Below are 14,989 nucleotides of genomic sequence, written 5' to 3'. Positions count from 1 at the left end.
ATGATGAGCTTATGTATTTCAAGAAAGAGTTGCTTCAAGATTACCCTTGTGAAATTTTGTACAATTTTGATCGGCCAATTTTGAGATATAAGCTCCCCCTAGTGTTCGGTCTAAACTATTTTAATCAGGGAGCATTATTGCACCCTTGTGCATGAGACAGGTGAGTTTCTTCAAGATCTGAGTTACCATTGTGAAGATAAGTCCAACTTCCCGTGTAACATTTTTTAACAGGAAGTTCATTTTTTATTTTTCAGGTACATTAAGACCTGTCAAGCTCATTTTAATGACTTCAGCTTCTTAGGGCTAGTAAGTAGACTCTGTGTGCAATGTTTGGTGCTGATCAGAGCAATGGTCTGGGTTTAGTCTCAATATTAAGTTTGGCATATTTTGCAAATTTCTGAAAGAATATCTACGCAGAATCTCCTAGGGTAGGTTTGGCCTAACCAAGGAGAGTCAGCTCGAACCAGTGAACCCATCCATATAAGGCACTTGAAAGTGCAATGTAAGGTTTGGGAGTTATCCCCTCAAAAGCAAATGTTATAGCACTGCTATAGCACCCCCTATAGGCAGATCTGTTTCAATATTTTGTATCTGAGTTATGTGCAGGGTTTTCAGAACTCGTACTGGGGTAACAGTTCTGAAAATGGTACCTCTCCGGCTTGTATGGTTTGGGCTGCAGTATTGCATTCAATGGGCGGAAAAATATAAAAATAGGAAGGACAACAATAGGGTTTCCGGCGTTGCTGGACTGGCAACAGCTTTGTATTGCAACTGCTGTTTCCAGCCCTGCTGGACTTGAACCCCTAATGAGGGTTGCATTTTTTTTTGTTTCAGAGCGGAGCAAGAATCAATATTTCTGAGGGCAACTGTCCAGAAAGAATTGTCACCATCACTGGACCGACAGACACCATCTTCAAGGCTTTTGGGATGATTGCCTACAAATTTGAAGAGGTATGACGAGACTTTGCAGTACGTGAAAGAAATATTTCCATAGTTTGCACAACTGTGCTGCAAAAAAAGTCCAATGATAGCTCATACATGCGATATCAATAAAATTTTGAAATCAGGTTTTTTATTTTTATTTTTTTTTGTGAGTTTAGTAAACACATATGCAGTATAGCTGAAATGTTTTGATGTCATTCCCAGCCACACATCCTATCAATTCTTTATGGTTTTACTTTCCAGTTCTGTTGTAGATTTTGGTCCATATTGTCCTACATACTGGACAACATGTTTTGTCTGGCATTTTCTAGATTAACTTGTTAGCTGATGCTGATGTTCAGAGCAGAGCACAATGATTAGCACATGATTTGATCAGTGATTCCACAAACTGCATGTTGGTAATTTTCCATATTCCAGGAACCATTCTGCAGGTGGCAGACCTGCACATTACATAAGCAAAACAACCTGCTTTTGAGATTCATCTGGTGCATTATATTTGACTATGAACTGGTCAGTCCTCATGTGCTGTTTTTGTTTTGGTGAGCCACAAAATGATGAACTAACACTCCCACTCCCATCTGCACCTTTACTACCAGCAATGGAAATAATAATAATAATATATATATATATATATATATATATATATATATATATATATATGCAGTTGCAAGTCTCATTTTGAAGGGACACTGGGTGATTTAGAGTGACAACTGAACAATAAAGTAACATTTCAATCAAACACACATCAATAACTAAATCCAGAACTGGATACAGAGTGTACACATTTGCAAATGCAAACATGACAATTTCCAGTGGAATGTTTTAGAACACAATTAAGTCCTTTTGCTAATCATTGAACTGTGCACAGTAAATCTTTTTTCTTTTTGACCCACTCTGATTCACTCATTTATGCTATATTTTACAAGATTAGTGTCTATTAACAAAGAATAAAAATATATTAATGATAGACACATTAAAGAGAACATTGTTATACTTTAGCAAATTTTAATTTGCAATTTATTTTGGCTCATAAAACTCACTCTTTGTGTTTCATAGCATTAATGGCTTTGTTAGTTGGAATGACGCTGGCAGTTTAATTTGAATATCCCTTTGTGATGCTTAATCTTTGTAGGTTATGGAAGATAAAATTATATTGTATTATATTATAGTATTGGAGTTGTTATTAAACATACTGTGTGGTAAGTGTTATGATCTCCAGTGTTGTTTGATGTCATTGGCAAAATAGTTAGAGGCTATATTTTATTTTATTTTTATTTTTGGTAGATAACAAGAAACTTTGCTAAGGTACTGACCATGAAGTTTTCTACTTGGACTTTGGGTTAATTCATTACTTTTCATGACATATAACCTGTATGATCTTGTTTTCTAGGACATAATGAATTCCATGAGCAATAGCCCAGCAACCAGCAAGCCTCCAGTAACATTAAGGCTTGTTGTTCCAGCCAGCCAGTGTGGCTCCCTCATCGGAAAAGGAGGCTCCAAGATAAAAGAGATGAGAGAGGTATGATGCCAACTTTATGGCCTTAGAACATAGTTTTTAGAAAAAAAAATAAACAAACAATTACTTTAGAGCAGTCACTTTTCCTTTTTTTCCAGTTTGCTTTTATTAATTCTTTTATTTTCTATACTCATTTATTCCCATAAAGGGTCATAGGGAAGCTGGAGTCTATCTCAGCCAGGTGAAAGGCAGAGCACAACCTGGAGAGTGCCTAGCACATGGCCACACAATAGGACAGTTTATGCCTTTTTGTCTATCTTCCAGTTATCATTCGGAAATCAAGTGCCAAAACAATAACAAATTGTGCCTGCCTTACTTTGAACAATTTACCAAAGGTAGTCCTGACAGAGCCCGGTTTACTTTGAACAATTTACCAAATGTAGTCCTGGCAGAGCCCGCTTTACTTGGATCAATTTACCAAATATAGTCCTGACAGAGCCCGCTTTATTTGAACAATTTACCAAATGTAGTCCTGGCAGAGCCCGCTTTACTTTGAACAATTTACCAAATGTAGTCCTGGCAGAGCCCGCTTTACTTTGAACAATTTACCAAATGTAGTCCTGGCAGAGCCCGCTTTACTTTGAACAATTTACCAAATGTAGTCCTGGCAGAGCCCGCTTTACTTGGATCAATTTACCAAATATAGTCCTGACAGAGCCCGCTTTATTTTGAACAATTTACCAAAATGTAGTCCTGGCAGAGCCCGCTTTACTTTGAACAATTTACCAAATGTAGTCCTGGCAGAGCCCGCTTTACTTTGAACAATTTACCAAATGTAGTCCTGGCAGAGCCCGCTTTACTTTGAACAATTTACCAAATGTAGTCCGGGCAGAGCCCGCTTTACTTTGAACAATTTACCAAATGTAGTCCGGGCAGAGCCTGCTTTACTTTGAACAAATTACCAAATGTAGAACTGGCAGAGCCTGCTTTACTTGGATCAATTTACCAAATGTAGTCCTGACAAAGCATGCTTTATTTTGAAGAATTTACCAAATATAGTCCTGACAGAGCCTGCTTTATTTTAAACAATTTACCAAATGTAGTTCTGGCAGAGGCTGCTTTATTTTAAGCAATTTACCAAATGTAGTCCTGGCAGAGCCTGCTTTATTTTAAGCAATTTACCAAATGTAGTCCTGGCAGAGCCTGCTATACTTTGAACAATTTACCAAATGTAGTCCGGGCAGAGACTGCTATACTTGGATCAATTTACCAAATGTAGTCCTGACAAAGCACGCTTTATTTTGAAGAATTTACCAAATATAGTCCTGACAAGAGTATGCTTTATTTTGAACAATTTACTAAATGCTGTCCTGACAGATCCCGCTTTATTTTGAGCAATTTACCAAATGCAGTACAGGCAGAGTCTGCTTTATTTTGAACAATTTTACCAAATGTTGTCCAGACAGAGCCTGCTTTATTTTGAGCAATTTACAAATGTTGTCCAGACAGAGCCTGCTTTATTTTGAGCAATTTACAAATGTTGTCCAGACAGAGCCTGCTTTATTTTGAGCAATTTACAAATGTTGTCCAGACAGAGCCTGCTTTATTTTGAGCAATTTACAAATGTTGTCCAGACAGAGCCTGCTTTATTTTGAGCAATTTACCAAATGTTGTCCAGACAGAGCCTGCTTTATTTTGAACAGTTTACCAAGTGTCCTGACAGATTCTGCTTTATTTTGAGCAATTTACCAAATGTTGTCCTGGCAGAGCCCACTTTATTTTGAGCAATTTACCAAATGTTGTCCTGACAGAGCCTGCTTTATTTTGAGCAATTTACAAAATGTTGTCAAGGCAGAGCCTCTTTATTTTGAGCAATTTACTAAATGCAGTACAGGCAGAGCCTGCTTTATTTTGAGCAATTTACCAAATGTTGTCCTGGCAGAGCCCGCTTTATTTTGAGCAATTTACCAAATGTTGTCCTGGCAGAGCCCGCTTTATTTTGAGCAATTTACCAAATGCAGTACAGGCAGAACCCGCTTTATTTTGAACAGTGTGACGTCGGTTGGCCCCTAGCGGTCAAACCCCCAATGAGACAGAAGCAGAGACAGAGGCAACTTGATGTGGTCCACAACTTTAATTCTTACTTTATCACTACCCTTCCAAAAAGAACAAAGAAAATCGTGCATAAAGTACAAATACCCAGAGAGGTGGTGGGAATAGTCTCTCCAACTGCCACTCCAGAATGATCTCTCAGGTGCCTTTTATCTGGTTTGACTAATCGGGTTAAACCATTAAAATCTAAAAAGGTAAGCGCTAACTAACTAGCTCCTAACACCTATCAAAACCCTCCATACCTTTAACCAACCCAAAACCCATTTAAAATCCCACCATCTCTAAACCTAAACTTAAACCCCCCAAAACCACCTATTTACTAAAATTCATACACCAATAAACCCCCTTAAACACATCCCCCCCCATGACTCCCCTGCCTTGGTCTATCCCAGAACCTTTATCATAGCAACAGTTTCCAGTGGGACCTCTTTGCCGCCTGGACACAAGACATGAGGTAAGGAAGACAAATTACAACTACACACCTCAATACTCAATCCTACATACATCAAGGTGCTTCCTAACTAAAGTAACTGTACAGCAATAAAATCACTAAGTAACAAATTAGCTATTTGTTACACTTCCCCCCTCCTCTCAAAGGCCATTATCACTCTTCTACCAGTCTTGAAAGGCAATCCGCCACAATGTTAGTCTTCCCTGGTTGTATTGAACCGTAAAGTCATAAGGTTGCAAGGCAAGATACCACTCGGCAATACAAGCATTTGCCTCCCTCATCCTATGCAGCCATTGCAGCGCCCGATGATCCGTCTCCAAGACAGTGACGCCCCAACAGATAACGCAAAGAATCAATGGCCCACTTCATTGCCAAACACTCTTTCTCCACCGCCGAGTACCTCGTTTCCCGGTCCAACAACCGCCGACTCAGGAACACGACCGGTCGTCTTTCACCATCCTTTTCTTGCAGGAGCACTGCCCCCAATCCCACCCCTGACGCATCAGTCTGGAGGATAAAGGGCCGGCCAAAATCCGGTGTTTGAAGCACAGGTCGAGTACCTATGGCCTCCTTCAAAGCCTTAAACGCTTGATCACAGTCCTCTGTCCAACAAACTTTATTTGGGGCAGAGTTCTTAGTCAAATCATTGAGGACCTTCGTTCGCTCAGCAAACTGGGGGATAAACTTTCTGTACCATCCCACCAGTCTGATAAACCCCCTCACTTTCTTCTTTGTAGTAGGCACCGGAAAGGAGTAAATAGCCTCCATCTTCTGGACCTGTGGTCTAATTTTCCCAAAGCCAATAGTATACCCCAGGTACTCCACTTCCTTATGTGCCACCGCACACTTATGAGGGTTAATAGTCAATCCGGCAGCCCGAATTCTCTGACACACCACCCGGAGATGTTGATGTTCCTCCCAAGACTGACTATACACTACATCATCCAGGTACGCTGCCGCAAAATCAGTCACATCCCGAAGTACATGATCCATGAGCCTCTGAAACGTGGCTGGCGCCCCTTGTAACCCAAAGGGCATCACCCGAAACAAGCCAACAGGTGTTTTAAAAGCTGTTAATTCTCGCGCTTCAGGCGCCAACGCAAGCTGCCAGTAGCCCTTTGACAAATCCAAAGTTGTAATAAAGGAGGCACTCCCCACTCGTTCCAGCAGATCATCAATGCGTGGCATTGGGTAAGGGTCAAAGTTCGAAATTGAATTCAAATATCTGAAATCAATACAAAATCGAAGAGAACCATCCTTCTTTGGCACAAGCACCACAGGACTACACCATTCACTGTTAGAAACCTCAATAATTCCAAGCTCCAACATCAATTGAATTTCCTTTTTTAATTCCATAACCAACCGCTCAGGAATTCGATAGCTCCTCTGTCTCACTGGAGCATCCTTCTTGAGCCGGATATGATGTTGCACTAGAGAGGTAAAACCAGGAGTCTCCTTAAAGAGCTCTGGATCCAGAAGAGAGCACATATCACCCTGCTGAGAGGGAGAAAGATGCGACAAGTCAATGGAAACCGGCTCAGTGGCTGGAACTGGAAAAAATTTCTCCGTCACCTCATCATCCTTCACCCCACGAACCAACAGCTGCTGGGAAGGTTCCTGACGCACCATGAACTGTTTCAGTAGATTAACATGAAAAAGTTGATACTTTTTAAGTCTCTCTGGCATATAAAGTTTATAAGTCACCTCCCCAACACGCCGTATAACCTCATACAGCCCCTGCCACTTTGCCAATAATTTATTGTCACTAGTCGGTAAAAGCAACAGTACCTTTTGGCCTGGTGTAAAGGTCCGATCCCTCGCCTTCTTATCATACCAGGTCTTCTGTGCCCTTCGTGCCTCCTTAAGATTCTCCTGTGCCAAAGTTGCCATTGCCTCGATCCTCTTCCTCATCTTCAACACATACGCCACAATGTTCTCTCCATCTGCTTCCTTCCGCTCCCAGTGCTCCTTCAACAGATCTAAAGGTCCTCTCACCTGGCGTCCATACAGCAATTCAAACGGTGAGAAACCAGTAGATGCCTGGGGGACCTCCCGGTAAGCAAAGAGCAGATATGGCAACCACTGGTCCCAATCCTTGCCTGTAGAGGAGACAAACCTGCGCAACATATTTTTAAGCGTCTGGTTATACCGCTCCACTAAACCGTCCGTTTGAGGGTGATATGGAGTGGTCCTAATACCTCTTACCCCTAACAATTGATATACATGTCGAAGAAGTTTCGACAAAAAATTAGTGCCACAGTCAGTAAGTATCTCCTTAACCACCCCCACCCTAGAAAACAGCTGCACCAAACAATTGGCAACCTGTTTAGCCTTAATAGATCTAAGAGGAAAGGCCTCTGGGTAGCGTGTAGCATAATCCGACATGACCAAAATGTACCGGTTGCCCGCTGCACTCTCCAAGGGGCCTACAATGTCCATGCCAGTTCTCTCAAAAGGCGTACCTATAATCGGTAAAGGGTGCAGAGGGGCCTGAGCTACCCTCTTTCCTGCTGTTAACTGGCACACCTCACAGGAACTACAAAATTTGGAGACCTGTGAGTACATTCCTGGCCAAGCGAACCGACTCCCAATCCGCCGAAGTGTTTTCTGAAATGCCATATGGCCTGCCCAAGGAATTGAGTGCCCGAGCTCCATAACTCGTTCTCTAAACTCTTGTGGCAAAGCTAAGACATCCACTTTACCTCTCACTTGATAGAGAAGACAGTTTAATTACATAACGTTCCTCATCTAAACAAATATTTTCCCACTTCAGCACCTTCCTGCTCTTTAACTTTATCAAACCAGGGCTTAAGGGTAAGGTCCTATTTCTGCAAAGTCCCTATGTCTAAAGGGATATCCCATTCCCCTAGACTAAGGGGTTTAACCAGTGCCTCCCTCTGAGACCCAGCAAACTTCTCCCTCCTCCTTTGAGACTTAGACTTCCTTGTCTTTCCTGGTTGAACCTCCAATTCCTCATCATAAAACGGTAACTCCTCAAAATCTCCCCTTACTAACTGAGCTCTGGTAAAAACATTACACCGCTCAGCTGATTCAAAGGTACCCTGTCCCCCCAGCTCCAAAACAAGTTGTCCCCCCGCTTCCGGCTTACCCTGATTAGCCTGAACTAGCAAATCAGGAAGAGTTGGAATATCATTGCCCAGAATGACAGGAAAAGGTAGTTTTTTTGCTAAAGCAACAGAAACCAAATAAGTCTGTCCCCCTACGGTTAAATAAACCACTGACATAGGGTACCTATGCTCATCTCCATGTATACAAACTAAAGGGGCTTCCTCGGTACACTGACCTTCAAACGGAACCAAACCAGCCAAAACCACAGTCTGAAAACACCCGGAGTCTAACAATGCCTCCACACGCTGGCCATTTACCAACACTGGCGTCGTATGCCCCTTCCTACACTCAGTCTGGACCGATGCCAGCCTCGGCACAGAACAAAGCAAAGAATACTTAGATTTCAAAGTTGGGCAATAGCGCTGTATATGACCAAGCTTATCACAATTATAACATCTGACCTCCTGCGGTGCCATTCTAGAAGATTTTTTACCAGAATGAGACTGTGGGTTTACCTGGAAAGGCTTATTACCCTGACCTAAACCAAAACCCCTATCACCCCCAAAGGACTTACTTGGCAAGGTCCGGCCTAGTTCCGGGCCAAAGAAGGTAGCTCTGGGCCCTTTACGAGCAGCTGTAAAGACCTCTGCTAGCCGCGCCGCTTCTTCAGCAGTGGTAGGGTCATGCTCCCGAATCCACACCTCCAACTCCGGATTGACCATACGAAGGAACTGTTCCATGATGAGGGTTTCGGATATGGCAAACAGTAGATTTTTCTGGCTGAATCCATCTGTAAAACAGTTCCTTAAGCCTCACATACAGTTCTCGCGGCGTCTCCTCTGTCTCCATCTTCAAGGAACGGAAGCGACGTCGGTACGTCTCTGCTGTAATCTCATATTTTGCTAAAATAGCTTTCTTTACCTTATCATAGTCTTCCGTATCTGCAAAATCCATTAACACATAGGCATTACGGGCTTTGCCTGTAAGGAGCGGAACCAATCGAAAAGCCCACTCCTTCACTGGCCACCTGCACACCTGAGCCATTCTCTCAAAAGTAGTGAGAAAATGCTCCACATTGTCTTCAGGGGCTAACGGTAACAACTTTGGTTCCTGCTGCGGCCTGTGGTAGCTGCCATTATCTACCCCATCAACCCCTACAGCCTCTGCTGGCACTCCCACTAATTCCTCTTCTTGATATGCAGATTGCTCTGACTGCATTGTTAACAGCTGCTGCTGAACTTGTTGGACCTGCTGCTGCATGGACGACCAACGCTGCTCCTGCAAAGACCAGTCTTTGTCCCTCTCCCGGTCTCTTGCTGTCTGGGACTCGGCCAGTATCTTAACCAGGTCCATCAGTTCCTCCAGTCTATCTCGACCCCTCGACGTTGCCCCCTCATTATAGGCTTCAGCCGATTCACTGTCATCTTCTGAGCCTCGCTTTCCCCCTTTTCTCCTTCCCATCCTGTCTCACCAAGGCACAAATCACTTCTGACACAAAATGTGACATCGGTTGGCCCCTAGCAGTCAAACCCCCAATGAGACAGAAGCAGAGACAGAGGCCGAGGCAACTTGATGTGGTCCACAACTTTAATTTTCTTACTTTATCACTACCCTTCCAAAAAGAACAAAGAAAATCGTGCATAAAGTACAAATACCCAGAGAGGTGGTGGGAATAGTCTCTCCCCAACTGCCACTCCAGAATGATCTCTCAGGCGCCTTTTATCTGGTTTGACTAATCGGGTTAAACCATTAAAATCTAAAAAGGTAAGAGCTAACTAACTAGCTCCTAACACCTATCAAAACCCTCCATACCTTTAACCAACCCAAAACCCATTTAAAATCCCACCATCTCTAAACCTAAACTTAAACCCCCCAAAACCACCTATTTACTAAAATTCATACACCAATAAACCCCCTTAAACACATCTCCCCCCATGACTCCCCTGCCTTGGTCTATCCCAGAACCTTTATCATAGCAACAGTTTCCAGTGGGATCTCTTTGCCGCCTGGACACAAGACATGAGGTAAGGAAGACAAATTACAACTACACACCTCAATACTCAATCCTACATACATCAAGGTGCTTCCTAACTAAAGTAACTGTACAGCTATAAAATCATTAAGTAACAAATTAGCTATTTGTTACAAACAGTTTACCAAATATAGTCCTGACAGAGCCCGCTTTACTTTCAACAATTTACCAAATGTAGTCCTGGCAGAGTCTGGTTTATTTTGAACAATTTACCAGATATAGTCCTGGCAGAGTCTGCTTTATTTTGAACGGTTTACCAAATATAGTCCTGACAGAGCCCGCTTTATTTTGAGCAATTTACTAAATGTAGTCCTGGCAGAGTCCGCTTTATTTTGAACAATTTACTAAATGTAGTCCTGGCAGAGTCCGCTTTATTTTGAACAATTTACCAAATGTAGTCCTGGCAGAGCCCGCTTTAATTTGAACAATTTATTAAATGTAATCCCAGCAGAGTCTGCTTTATTTTGAACAATTTACCAAATGTAGTCCTGGCAGAGCCCGCTTTAATTTGAACAATTTATTAAATGTAATCCCGGCAGAGTCTGCTTTATTTTTAACAATTTACCAAATGTCCTGGCAGAGCCCGCTTTATTTTGAGCAATTTACCAAATGTAGTCCTGGCAGAGTCTGCTTTATTTTGAACAATTTACTAAATGTAGTCCTGGCAGAGTCCACTTTATTTTGAACAATTTACCAAATGTAGTCCTGGCAGAGCCCGCTTTAATTTGAACAATTTATTAAATGTAATCCCAGCAGAGTCTGCTTTATTTTTAACAATTTACCAAATGTCCTGGCAGAGCCCGCTTTATTTTGAGCAATTTACCAAATGTTGTCCTGGCAGAGCCTGCTTTATTTTGAACAATTTACCAAATGTAGTCCTGGCAGAGTCCGCTTTATTTTGAACAATTTACCAAATGTAGTCCTGGCAGAGCCTGCTTTACTTTGAACAATTTACCAAATGTAGTCTTGACAGATTCTGCTTTACTCTGAACAATTTACTGTGTGCCACATTGTTTTTACCAATTGATTTTTATATTTACATTCTCAACTGATAAAACTTTCATTAGTGAACCTTGGGTAAGGAAAATGTTGTTCAATGACATTTAATTAATATAAAATAGCTGGTTGATCATCTGCACGGTTCCTTAATGTAGAATCTCTAACAGCAAAAGATCTATGTCCTTTAAAATAATACTACACTGTACAAAAAAAAATAAAAATAAAAATCTGAACAGCTGTGAAGACAGACACACATCTGAGCACTAAGATCAACCTTTCACATTTTGTGTGGCTGCTGGTTGTTTTTAATTAAAGTAATTAAAGTATGCTAATGCAATAATTATTGGGGGGAAAAAGAGAAAAATGACTAACAGAGAACACACTGTGAGCTGTTTTCAATTTAAAGCCAACTGGAGATGAAAATATTTAATATTCACACAGGTGAGATTACAACTGCTGAACTACTTGATTTTCACTGCTGTTTTTGTGAGTGCCAACTTTCACTTTGGCTGTTCAGTAATACACACTTTTGCACATTTCACCTGCACACACACACTGAGTTCAAAAAATTTTAACCTAACAAATTAAAACAGCAGCAAGATCATGATTAAAGATCAACAATCAATGACCAAGGATCAGGAACAAAGCTTAAACAGTTTCAGGATCAAAAGAATTAGGAATTATGGCATAGCAAACTGGGACAGCTTTAGACCTGTCAACTTCACATACATATGGTGCACATCTCCAACTTAATAGCCTGAAAATGTCAGTTACTATAGTCTAAAAGCATCAACTGTAGCACTGGCTTTAGTTATTAATCTTACTTGTGGACTAGCCAGCAGGGTTGTGTCTGATGTTCTGAAGTTATTCTGAGGAGAGATCGTCACAATAGCTCAGTCAGATAAATTGATGCCATTCCTTCCATGTCAATAATAAAAAAGGGACAAATATAGAAATACAGGCTCAAATATATACATACATTAACAGAACTTTAATATGGTGCATCTGGAAAGTATTCACAGTACTTCACTTTTTCTACATTTTGTTATGTTACAGCCTTATTCCAAAATGGAGTAAATCCATTTTTTCCCTCAAAATTGTGCTCACAACACCCCATAATGAGAAGATTTTTTTTAATGTTTGTAAATTTCTAAAAATAATAATAATAAAAAAAATTAAATCGCATGTACATAAGTATTCACACCCTTTAGTCAATACTTTGTTGATGCACCTTTGACAGCAATTACAGCCTCAAATCTTTTACAAATATGCTGCCACAAGCTTGGTGCTTCTTTCCACCACCTCTCAAGCTCCATCAGGTTAGATGGGAGCGTTGGTGCACAGCCATCTTCAGATCTCTCCAGAGATGTTCAGGTTTGGGCTCTGACTGGGTCACTCAAGGACACACACTGGTCAGCGTGGCACTCTCATTTGAGCAACATCGCTGCTATTTTGGCATTGTGGGATAGCTCGCCGGACTACTTTCACCTGACCCACTCCAGCGACACGCACTTTCACAATGCCCAATACAAGAAAACTGGTTACGTATCATTGCAGTAGTGTATGTATAACACATACGATTATGAGTGGTGAAATCATTGGTATTGTCCTGGTGAAAATTAAATCAAAGCAAATGCCTATCTGTGGGCAACATGCAGAATGTGTCTCTTCCCAGATAGATCTCTTTCAGTGCAGCTTCTTGTTCTGACTTTAACACAAAGTTAACACCCAAGGCTTTCAATCGCCAACTGTAAATGGTAATCAAACCATTCCAATTGTATATTCCTGAACTCTTCTACATCAAACTCCATCGTGTCGATGTTTACAATGTGCTTGAGTGATAATAGGTGAAGTTGCTCCAAACCTTTAAGTTTTGTAAATATTTATTACAGCCACTCTTAAAACTTCAATTATCTTTATAATTTTATTACTGGTAAATTTTGGAATTGATCTTGATGAGACATACTCATTATCTCACAGGAATATATCATAATTATCTGGGAACTACTTTCTGCGCAGGAATTCATCAAGCACGTCGCCCGTGGGAGTGAACTAACACAGAATACTCAGAAACTGCATATCGTTGTTCAGCCAGAACGAGAGTGTCCACTTTCTGAGCTAGTAGCACACATGAGAGTATGGCAAGGACATTCACAGAGTTGTCCTGAAGCCACTCCTTTGATATCTTGGCTGTGTGCCAAGATATCACATTGTCCTGCTCAAAGATGAATCATAGCCCAGTCTGAGGTCAAGAGTGCTCTGAAGCAGGTTTTCATCCAGGATGTTTCTGGACATTGCTGCATTCATCTTTCCCTCCATATTGACTAGTCTGAAAAAACACTGAAAAAACATCCCCTCAGCATGATGCTGCCACCACCATGCTTCACTGTAGGGATGGTGCCTGGTTTCCTCCAAACATGACGCCTGGCATTCAATCCAAAGATTTAAATCTTTGTGTCTTCAAACCAGAGAATTTTGTTCATCATGGCCTGAGAGTCCTTCAGGTGCCTTTTGGCAAAATCCAGATGGGATGCCATGTGTGTTTTACTAAGGAGTGGCTTCCTTCTGGCCACTCTACCATACAGGTCTGATTGTTGGATTGCTGCAGAGATGATTGTCCTTCTGCAAGGTTCTCCCCCTATTCCTGTAGCTCTAATAGAGTGACCATTGGGTTCTTGGCCACCTCCCTGATGAAGGCCTTTCTCCTCCAATGGCTCAGTTTATATGAGTGGCCAGCTCTAGCAAGGGTGTCATTTAACATGACAAGACCAAGCCCTGTTAATTACTTATTACTGATCATGATCGAAGACAACTGGCAGGTTTTCTTTGCCAGCAAGAAAAGGATGTGTTTGACAACAGTCACTGGACAGACCAATATTCAGAACAATGGGAAAGTCCAAAGAACTCAGTGAAGAGCTATGGTGGAAAAAAGTAGATTTACTGGGAATTAAGCTGTCTTGGAGACATAGTCGGATGTGTCACCACTTTGCCATTTGTGAAAGAAGACCCAAAATGTCACACTCAGATGAGTGGAAATTGTCCTCACTTGACTGTCCACAGTGAGGTGAGTTTTACATCACCATGGGGGTGCTGAACAAGAAAGAAGGCTCTGCTCCAAAATCAACACCTTCACACTAGACTGAAATTGGACAAACCAAATGATTTCTGGGAAGGTGATGGTCTAGCAGTTAGGCTAGTATCTCACTGATGCAAAGACTGGTGAAGAGGAGGCAGAGAGGAGGCGTTAATGCAACATTGCACGAAAACAGGCAAGAAGGCAATAACTTTCTCATGTGTTATCTCACTGAATTGGTCCTCCCAACACGTGTGCACATAACAGCCAACTGTCTGCTGAATGCCGTCTGGAGTGGCTGTGAAAATATGACGGCAAATTTCGAGCAGGCTGCACACATACCATGCAAAAGCCACTGACACAGCGCAGAGCGCACATGCGAAAGCTGAGTGGCACTGGTTAAGTTTTTGCAGGTGCAAGAATTTGCACGTGAATACTATGCGGCACTCTCATGGATGTTCAGCCCCCTACTGCAGCTGAGATGACCACACGTTTGTGCAAACAGTGCTCAGGATGGATGTGGACTATTACATAGTTATTATGTGAAAGAGGCTGACTTTAGGCAGCGAACGCACTGTAAATAATAAATAAATAATGTTAACAAAAAACAAGAAAAGTGTGAACAACCACTCACGGACTTCCAGAATGATGTCCACTGAGCTGCATCTCTCAAGTTCCATTGATGTCTTCACAGACAATGAAAATAAAGCAATGAATCTGGATCGCCTAGTCCACTTTCCCCACACAGGTGAAGTCCGCTGTCCCTGCCCTGGCCAACATTTTCAGACTGCGGTTCTTCGAAAAATTAATAAAAAAAGAAAATTCAGTTTGTGGCCAGGAACAACATGTAAA

General features: G+C 41.7%; 1 protein-coding gene across 2 annotated transcripts in view; it reads left to right on the top strand.

Annotated features, from left to right (window-relative positions):
* pcbp3 (poly(rC) binding protein 3) overlaps positions 1 to 14,989 on the top strand; it is a 120,511-nt gene that overhangs the window by 70,412 nt on the left and 35,110 nt on the right. For both annotated transcript variants that reach the window (XM_034186217.1, XM_034186216.1), the window contains exons 8-9: positions 835 to 951; positions 2,333 to 2,464. In XM_034186217.1, the coding sequence (XP_034042108.1) occupies positions 835 to 951; positions 2,333 to 2,464 (249 nt within the window). The remainder of the gene's footprint in view (positions 1 to 834; positions 952 to 2,332; positions 2,465 to 14,989) is intronic.

This window comes from Thalassophryne amazonica, chromosome 14 (assembly GCF_902500255.1).
Source record: "Thalassophryne amazonica chromosome 14, fThaAma1.1, whole genome shotgun sequence".
In the NCBI taxonomy this organism is placed as follows: domain Eukaryota; kingdom Metazoa; phylum Chordata; class Actinopteri; order Batrachoidiformes; family Batrachoididae; genus Thalassophryne; species Thalassophryne amazonica.
Note: the sequence above shows the minus strand (reverse complement) of the source record. Positions and strands in the feature narration are given on the sequence as shown.